The sequence below is a fragment of the Electrona antarctica genome (assembly GCF_951216825.1).
Source record: "Electrona antarctica genome assembly, chromosome: 3".
NCBI lineage: Eukaryota > Metazoa > Chordata > Actinopteri > Myctophiformes > Myctophidae > Electrona > Electrona antarctica.
The window spans coordinates 37,494,054-37,504,728 of NC_136808.1; the positions used below are offsets into that span (position 1 = coordinate 37,494,054).

Here is a 10,675-nt window from a genome sequence, read left to right on the forward strand (position 1 = left end):
ATATACATTTCCAAATATTTGTCTTGGAAATGTACTCGAGTAAGTATAAAAAAGTACTCAAGTACATTTACTAAGTTACTGTCCACCTCTGCGACTGCAAGTGAGTTAAGCATAAGTGAGTTAAGCCCTGCCTCTGAAAGAGATGGGTGTTGTGAAGCATTACGTAGTGCCCTATGTCCACACAGGGCATGGCATAGCACTGTGTATAAAACCTAACAACTGGACAAAGGAGCAGTCAGACAGAGGAGGGCAGTCATGATGGCTTCTCTAGACATACACCTGCTTTCATACCTGTACTTGACCATGATATTGTTCTGTTCATTCTCTGCTTTGTCTTCCTCGCCTTCCTCTTCTTGTGAGTTACAGGCACAGTTTAGTCTGAGCCAAATGTACAAGGCCGGCGACGTTGTTCTGGGTGGCATGTTTCCCTTCTACTACCAGCCCGACTACCATGAGTCGTCTTTCACCTCCAAGCCACAGTACCCCACTTGCAAAGGGTGAGTATCACAACTACAATAGCAAACATGAGAACAGGGAACTTGTTTTGATAGATGGTACCATAAACTCAGTCGATGTATTTCTTACGAAGATAAATACGTTACAGTGCATGCATTTTGTGTAGTTATCTCATTCAAGCGTACAGGTGGTGCCAGACCATGGCTTTTGCCATTGCAGAGATCAACAGAAACCCCAGCCTTCTGCCCAATGTGACTCTGGGATATAGTATCTATGATAGCTGTTTACCATTTGGAGGTCTCCCTGCAGCAATGAAATTGGTCAGCGGGGACGATAAAGTGTATCAAATGAATGAGAGCTGCGTTAGGTCCACCATTCCAATTCTGGCAATTGTGGGTGCAGCTTCCTCAGACAGTTGTGTTGAGATACAAAGAATATTAAGTTTGTACAGAGTGCCTACGGTAAGTTATGCACTTGAAACGTCCTTTACCATCACCGATTGCATATACAGTATGTTTAATTTAGGCTATTTGATTACAGTATCACCACACCACTGTCAGACAGAACCCTTGCATCTATTTATTTTCCACTTTGTGAGCTTGTAGATTGTCTGTTCGCTATTAAAATTGTATTTTATTTTTACGTTTGAGAATCTTCACCTGTTAAAAATACGGAGGCCAAGTTGAAATTGGTAAGTATTTATGTCAGTGAGTTGTATGCATAATTATTTATTGAATGTATTAACAATGTTGTTAATACATTATTAACAATACCCTGTGGCTAAATTATATGACTACATTGAACACCGACTATTTTCATTCCCATTTCCTGAAAAGTGATAGTTTTGGACATACAAGGTTTCCATGCGACACCGATATGCCTGGTGAATTGTCTTTGCAGCAAACGCTGCAAGGTGAATTGTGTTTTTGTTCTTCTCCCCGCTCCACTCTCCCCGCTCAGCATGCTCTGCTTGTAGGGGAAACTGCAGACTCACTCCCAATTGTCTGCCCTAATCTGAAGACTCACATCTTCAGACTACACCTCACACCCTGGCACTAAACTCTCTCTGTACCCCTTCTTGTCATCTTCTCTTTCACTTGAATCTAGTGACCGATATATGGTTACTATATGCATACATATCTTGGTCACTCATTCTCCTGTTTTGTTTCTTAGGTTTGTTTTTCTGGACTACAAATGTTAAGAATGCAATTTAGATTAGCATATTATTTAGATAGATGCTAGGTTCATGGTTTACCTGATATCCTTCAGATTGAAATTTAGAAAGCATATTGTTTATACATATTCTAGGTTCCTAGTGGTTCTATACTGTCTCTCTGCATTCTATGTGTAATTATTTACCTTACTTATTGTCCAAAATAGGGAGACCAGGTTGAAAGGTCTGGCTGTGGGTTTTATACATATTTAACTAATAATATTAACCAGAACTTGTGACTAATTAATACAGAAATAACCCATTGAACACAGATAAGAATTCCTGAAGATTAATGGTTTGTGAAATCAAAAACTTGATGAGCAATGTTTTTTTTTACATTAGTATTATAATTATTTTTCAACAGGTCTGTGTTGATTCCTAGCCTAAACCTATGAGTTAGAAATAGAATACTATGGCCCGAGTCGGGCCAGACCTGTGGTCAGATGTAATGTCTTAGTTTTTTTGTTTTGTTTTATTGAATTCCCTCACAACTATAAGCTATGTGTGTGTGATCTATAGAATGCTGTATGTAGTATAACATTGTACCATTGAAAGAGAGAAAGGGGGGACTAGGTTAATTGTAATTGTCAACGTGTGTTTGCTTTGCAGCAAAACACAACACAGATTTTTATTTCCTCTCTCCCCCCTCTTTGTCCTGCTCTCTCTTCTCTCTCAATCGCTGCGAACGACTGACCATGATATGCAATGCATACATATACCTATCTACACTATGCAGACACACTCGTTCTCATGTTTTGTTTTTCTTGACCACAAATGCTAAGAATATAATTTAGAATAGATAGCATGTTATTTAGATAGGTTCATGGTGTGCCACATGTATAGATAGTTTCAATGTTCAGATTGTTATTTAGAATATTGTTATTAAGAATATTGTTTAGACATGTTAGGTTCAGGTTTAGCTGGGATCCTAGTTGCTTGAGGCACTACCACGTCTCTGTATGTGATTGTCATACCCTGCTCTGGATAAGAGCGTCCGCTAAATGACTAAACTGTAACTTGTATAGGGGGACATTTCTCATAACAATGTGGTATATTATATTATATTATATTATATTATATTATATTATATTATATTATATTATATTATATTATATTATATTATATTATATTATAACAGATATGTTGTGTCTTTGGCAGATCAGTTATACTGCCACCTGCTCCTGTCTGAGTGAGAGGAACCAGTTCCCGTCCTTCTTTAGAACAATCCCAAATGACTCCTTCATGGTGAACTGCCTCACAAATTATGTTGTTATCAAGTAGTTCTTGTTCGCACACTTGACAAATACCTCCACCTAGTGAGAGTAATCACCAGATGTGGGTAGTTACATTGTACTTGTAAGATAGGTTTCGCAATGTTCATTTTATTTACACATGACACCTTTTTTGTTTATTTCCAACACTTGTTAGACACATAGGGCAGTATTATGCGTGTCTTAAGTACCATGTCTTATGACTTAACTTAAGACCTGGAGGCGTGGTCAATGCTGTTTGGCCACTCAGAATAGCCAAATGGCATTGATCATGCCTCCAGGTCTTAAGTTAAGTAATAATACCTGGTACTTAAGACACGCATAATACTGCCCATAATGTATCTATGTTTTGATTATTTAAGCAATACATCAGATTGTATGAAGTGAGATACTTCCTTACTCGTACTCAAGCAATCATTTTGATGAATAATAATTGTACTTGCGTAATTATTGTTTTAAAGTAACAACACCTTTCATGAGCACAGGTTTTGTTTACTCTACGAAGCAAATGTTATCCACTAAAATTATTTGACAACTTTAGTTATTAGTTACTTTGGCAGATTTAGTTTATTGTCATACAACATTCATTAAGTGATATTCATCGTTCATAGATCCTATGATTAATCGATCATAGATGAATCATTCAAGGTTGACACATTTTGATGAATGTTACTTTTACCGTATAATTTCTGAACACAGGCCTTTACTTATATATAATTGTTTTATACTGTGGTATTGCTGTCTACTTTTACTTAAAATCTTGAGTACGTCAACCATTGCTTATCCCATACATTCTGTATCCCAATCAGGTGAGAGCTGTGCTCCAGGTTCTGAAGAGGTTTGGATGGACCTGGGTAGGAGTGGTGTATATCGATCATGACGGTTCCAAAAATCCTGCCCAGGAATTCATGTCTGAGCTGACCCGGTCTGGTCTGGGTTGTCTGGCCTATGTGGAGGTTCTGTCGTATAACCTGTGGGGGGGTGACCCGGCTGACCTCCAGAGGACTGTCACTGTGATGAAGACTTCCACAGCTCGGGTGGTCGTTCCATTTGTATACGGGACCCATATGATCAAAGTCTTGGAAGAGGTTGGCCTTATAATGATTCATGTTCATTTAGGTACTCATATTTAAATTACCTACGGTTTGTAGGGTTGTCACGATTACGAATTTGACGATTGGAAAATCATCAAATTGACGATTAATTAAACAATTTAATTGTGTTTTTTGCATGGAACTTTGGAACGTTTAATTTGTATTTGCCTTTTAGGCTTCGTAAATCACAAATTGCACAGGGCAGATGTGACTAATTCAAAGAAATCATTGACACATTTGATATTTTTTATTATTTTTTTATTATTTTCTTTCCAAAATAGCGGAAATAGTTGATCTACAAGCATACAACACGTCATGAAGTGACGTGTTGTAAGCTTTTATGCTATTTCTGCCCTTTTTGATTATTTTTTTACAACATGGAAACAATTGACAATTATGCAAAAATAATAGTGAATATCTCCAAATCTCAAATAATCTCAAAATTGCGATTAGGCGATTATGTAATAATTGTGACAGGCCTAAGCATTTGTATATTGAAGTGAAGAATAAAAATAGATTACAATGTAATTGTAATTTAAATTGCAATGCAATTTGATTACTTTCTAAGGGTCATCAAGCTCAGCAAAATATTTTTTTTCCTTTACTTTACTTTCTCTTTTTCTTTTTCCTTTAATCGCTAGTACTATAAGCATTCACACGTCTCACTGCTATATGACTGATTGTTGAATGCAATCTCTTTTTTCCTATGCATATATTTGATAGGTGGTAAAGCAGAATGTGACAGGTCTGCAGTGGATAGCCACTTGGTACTGGGCACACTTTAGGGTACTCCAGTCTCCTAAGTACATGCCATACGTGAGAGGGACTCTAGGTTTTGCCATCCGTCGTGGAGAGATACCAGGTCTCAAGAAGTTCTTCTTAAGAACACATCCTGACAACGACCCAGACCTCATACATGGACATAGCATGGTATGTACTGTGGTATTTGTAACCTCTTAAACTATTGGCTTTTGGCTATTCAAAAATAGCAGAGCTTGTAGATCTGCTATTTTTGAAAATGTGTGCAAATCTTTTAATATATAATGTTACAGTACAAGTGAGAAAAACGGAGCGGGTAGCGCCCATTTTTCCAGCTCCGGAGGCCATGGCCGAGTCGGGGTCCCTTTTCTTTTCCCCCCCAAACAAGGGAGAAAAAGTGCCTCCCCCCAGCCCCTGGCTACTGGGGCAAAACGCGTCATTGGAGGATGGGGTGGCGATTGCCAGCCCTCCGTGGGCCCCGGTTGGCCCGTCGGCCTCCCGTTCGCCGTAAAGTAAAGCTTTAAATTTAAATTACATTTTAAGTAAATAAACTCTGATTGTTTGGTAAAAAAGGAGTAAGCTCCTTTGCCATGGAGCTCACGTTCACTTCCTGACACTTCAGACAGTATGAATGCTCAAAACTCTATGCAACGTATAATAAATTGACATTCAGTCTTGATGGTGCTTCCTCAGGTGAGGCAGTTTTGGGAGCACACATTTGAGTGTAAATTTCCACCCCTTCCATCAGAGTGGGTGGATGGCGGTGGACGGGCGTGCACTGGACAAGAGGACCTAGGAACAGTACATAACTTTTACGATGTGTCTGACCTCAGAAACGTGTATAATGTGTACAAGGCTGTGTATGCCCTGGCCCATGCCCTCCATGACATGTTGCTGTGTGTGCCAGGAAGAGGACCATTCACTGGGCACAGCTGTGCCACTTTACAGACAATACAGCCATGGCAGGTGTGATATTAATTCACAGTTTACCTTTTGTATTTATAGTTTGATTACAATTTTGAATAATAAAGCATGAGAAAAGAAAAGGACATGCTGTTATCGGATGAAAAAGGTATTGTCTTATAGTTATAGTGATGTATAGTAATGTCCTGACAGTAAATGCTTATTAGCGTTATATTAGGAGCAGTAAGGCAAGTTACACAGAAGCTTTCAGTCTGCCCTGCCTTGCACACAGAGCCCCACGATGTGATATATATATTTTTTGGTCAATCCGTTTTTAACACATACGAAAAAACAGCAAAAAGAAAGCAAAAGAAATGGACTATTCCACTCGTCGGACAGCAATTCCAGAGTAGGTATGCAAGAGGTCAGAGAAATGTGTGTTCCTTTAAATTTCCATCCATTCTCTTTTCTTCTTAAAAATCTGATTGTGTGGAAGGGCCTTATAACTATTATGTATATCATATACTGTATGCAGTATCTTGCGCTTCATAACTTTGCTCATCACAATTTCTAGCTTATGTATTACCTGGAAAAGGTCAACTTCACCACATCATTTGGTGATGATGTATCATTTGATGAGAATGGTGACGCCTTACCAATCTATGATGTCGTAAACTGGGCGTGGCTCCCTGACGGAAGCACAAACTTTCAGAATGTCGGTGTGTTCAAGAAGTCGGTCTCCGCAGGTGAACAACTCATCCTTGATGAAGACAAAATCTTCTGGAACCGTGAATCCACAAAGGTCACTTTCACTTTCTACAATAGCTAATTTAGAGCTAATAATGTGACTGAGAGGCAGGGATAATTCTTTCGTCCCTGTCCAGTCTGTGAGTAGCTAATCTTGGACAACGCTGGACCAGTAGGCCAAGGAAAACACTGCAACTACTTTTTTACACTTTTTCCACTCAGCCTCAAGGTGGCGCTTCATTTTGGCCTGTAACTATTGAACTGTAGGTTGTACAATCAAAAGAATGTCCCCCTGGATTCCTTAGATCCTGCCGAAAACATGTCTGCCTAACTAGATTTTCCAAATTTGTATTCTCTTTAAATCACACTTTTTGCCTACTACTACCTTTTTAATCACACATATCGGTTCACATTTCTCTGGGTTCATGCAATAAACATGCATCATTCAGATTTTTCATATTACATGCCGATTGGCTATGACTGCCTTATGAAAAATCTACCCCAAATTTGAATGAGGGGCCACAAATTACAATTGCATAAAGTTGCACCATATGTTGTTACCCAAATCGTCCTTGTGCCCTGATGGCCGCAACCCATGACCCAACCCACAGCCTGATTACTCTATATGTGCTCCAAGGAGCACACTTTTCTAGGTTTAGACTGAAATTGATCACTGTTGCTTTCCTCTGTAGCCTGTTCGGTCAGTGTGCAGTGAGAGTTGTCTCCCTGGAACCCGTTTGGCCAGAAGGAAAGGGGAACCTATCTGCTGCTTTGACTGCATTGCTTGTTCTGAGGGAAAGATCAGCAATGAGACTGGTAGGTTTAAATTATGTATAGCTGGGTCCCAATTCGTCCGAAATCAACAAGATCGTGCACTTGGTGACAAGTTTTAGATTTTTGGCATGGTGGTAGGTATGGTTATAAGGTTTTCAAAAACCATCGCAAACGAGTTGGGCTCGCCCCCTAGTGGTCTGTTTGCAATGAATCTAAATTTAAAGTATGGTTAAAAACCAAAATAATTGATAAAAGAGATTTTCCAATGGATTCTATTAGTATTGGGTATGCTAAATAACATACTAAAACATTGGGGGGAAATACATTCTGGAAAGGCATCATTTTCAAGATGGCGTCCACGATGGCTGCCGCAAGCTTAAAATGCCTATAAACTGGGATTTAATACATAAAAAAATCATAACAATTATGCACTTGGTGACAAGTTTTTCATTTTTGGCATGGTGTTGGGTATGGGCATAAGGTTTTCAAAACCCATCGCAAACGAGTTGGGCTCTCCCCCTAGTTTGCAATGAATCCTATGTTAAATAGGCCAGCATTGGATTAATTGAAAACAGACCACTAGGGGGCGAGCCCAACTTGTTTGCGATGGTTTTTTAAAACATTATGCCCATACCTAACATCATGCCAAATATCTAAAACTTGTCACCAAGTGCATGATTGATATGATTTTTTACATATTAAATCCCATCTTTATAGGCATTTTGGAGCTATCGTGGACGCAATCTTGAAAATGATGCCTTTCCAGAAGTTATTATTTCCTACATTTATAGTATGTTATTTAGCATACCCAATACTAATAGAATCCATTGAAATCTTCCTTTTATCAATTATTATGGTTCTTAACCATATACTGGCCCATTTAATATTAGATTCATTGCAAACGGGCCACTAGGGGGCGAGCCCGACTCGTTTGCGAAGGTTTTTGAAAACCTTATGCTCATACCTAACACCATTCCAAAAATCTAAAACTTGTCACCAAGTGCATAATTGTTGATTTTGTATGTATTAAATCCCAGTTTATAGGCATTTTAAGCTCACTGCAGCCACCGTGGACGCCTTTCCAGTAATTTTTCCCCAATTTTTTTGTATGTCATTTAGCATACCCAATACTAATCCATTGGAAAATCTATTTTATAAATTATTTTGATTTGTAACCATATACTGACCCATTTAAAATTGGATTCATTACAACTGGACCACTAGGGGGCGAGCCCAACTCGTTTGCGATGGTTTTTGAAAACCTTATAACCATACCTACCACCATGCCAAAAATCTAAAACTTGTCACCAAGTGCACGATTTGAATGAATGAAAGCTAGTAGCAATGTACTGTAGTTTATCTTTGGGGCGATGCTGTCCATTTAACCTTGCACTCCTTGTTAGACTCGACTACGTGCACCAGTTGTCCAGATGAATCCTGGCCCAATCCCCAGCGTGACCACTGTGTCCCTAAGGTCGTGGAGTTCCTCTCCTACCATGAGGCCCTGGGTATCTCCTTGACAACCGTCTCATTGGTAGGCACACTTATGTGTGCCATTGTCCTGGGAATCTTCGTCCATCATCGAGACACGCCCATGGTACGTGCCAACAACTCAGAACTCAGCTTCCAACTTTTGATGTCACTCAAACTATGTTTCTTGTGCTCACTCCTGTTCATTGGCCGTCCCAGACTCTGGACTTGTCAGCTGAGACATGCAATATTTGGGATCAGCTTTGTGCTGTGTGTCTCGTGTATCCTGGTAAAGACTATGGTGGTGTTGGCTGTGTTCAAGGCCTCCAAGCCTGGGGGTCTGAACATTATGAAGTTTTTCGGTGCTATGCAGCAGCGAGGAACAGTTCTGGTTCTTACTTTCATCCAGGCAATAATCTGCACAGCCTGGCTTGTGTCTGCCTCACCAACTCCTCATAAAAATACTGAATATCAAAGTGATAAGATAATCTATGAATGTGCTGTGGGATCAACAGTTGGTTTTGCAGTGTTACTGGGTTATATTGGTTTACTGGCAATCCTCAGCTTCGTCCTAGCATTCATGGCAAGAAATCTTCCAGACAACTTCAATGAAGCTAAGTTCATCACTTTCAGCATGTTGATATTCTGTGCCGTGTGGATAGGCTTCATCCCAGCATATATCAGCTCTCCAGGCAAATATGCAGATGTAGTGGAGGTATTTGCTATTTTAGCATCTAGTTTTGGTTTATTGTTGGCATTGTTTGGCCCAAAGTGCTATACCATGCTGCTGAGACCTGAACTAAACACTAAGAAGTCCATCATGGGCCGAGCCAAGCCATAGCAGCAGTATAGTAACATCAGTAAAAATGAGCATGGTACGTCAGACATTACGTCAGACCACAGCTGATCAGGCTATATAAGACCTTACACCACTCAGTTCACACAGGTGTGATTTTTTATTTTTAAACAACAAAGAATCAAACTTGCACAAGTAAAGAGAATTTAAAGTTGACTCCTCAGTTAGTCATGTATTATATAGCTGGTGTCCTTAATTGTGTCTAGCCTTTTCAGGTTGCTGAGGTTACACTTAACATTTGAATGTTCATTTTACTATAGACAGTGGTTTTCTAATCAATGATGGACAAAACAATCTCCACAAGTTGGAGTTAGGTGGTTTGAGTGGTTTCGTCAGAAGCGCTTTTAAATACTTTTCATTGGTTCATTATTTGTATAAAAAAAAACTACGTGAACATAATGGGTTGATAGCACTGATTTATTTAAAAAAATATGGAGATGGCTGGTTTCTGACCGACAGCGACAATATGTTTATATACAAATGCAATTCATTATTCTTCTAGCCAGTACTGTATTGTTATAAATGGACTTTACAGGTTATATTTATTTAGTAGAGTTAATTCAGCAGTGTGTCAATGTTCTGGTCATGAGTCACGTACAGCTTTTCTGCTGTTTAGCAGGCCAACAACACCTGCCGGCACAATTTACATGAACCATCCATCACAGCCCCGTTGCGTGCCCCAAATACCCGATCTACGAGCCACACGTTCTGAGCTTGTAGATCAGTTATTTGGATGAGCGACACCACCATAATCCATCACAGCCCCGTTCTGAGCTTGTAGATCAGGTATTTATAGAATTCACATTTTATGTACAAAAAGCATGTAATAATATTACATGTAATAAGCAAATATATAAATAATAATAAAATGCTGTTATTGGGGAGGATGTTTTAAAATAAACCATTAAAGCAAAAATGATGCACAGCCTGTGTAGCTAAGTTCAGGCAGACAACTCGTGAGCGTGCCTACCTGATCAGGTGACTAGTCTCATGCACTCTTTACCTGATCAGAGGCTATTTAAACTTCTCTGCCTACCTGCTCATTCCTTGCTTCCCTCCTGCTGTGCGTGAAATGCTGCAAATCATGAACGCAGGGCCTGAGTGCAGTGAAACTGTGCACGCATATTGCAAC

The 10,675-nt window shown here is 39.4% G+C and overlaps 1 protein-coding gene across 1 annotated transcript; it reads left to right on the plus strand.

Moving 5' to 3' along the window:
- Window positions 1–387: 387 nt before the first annotated feature.
- Window positions 388–9,528, plus strand: LOC306919770 (vomeronasal type-2 receptor 26-like; the record flags this gene model as incomplete). Its single annotated transcript, XM_079496321.1, has 2 exons — window positions 388–497; window positions 8,640–9,528. 2 exons carry the CDS (start codon window positions 388–390, stop codon window positions 9,526–9,528), a joined length of 999 nt encoding a protein of 332 aa, XP_079352447.1.
- Between the last annotated feature and the right edge of the window lie 1,147 nt (window positions 9,529–10,675).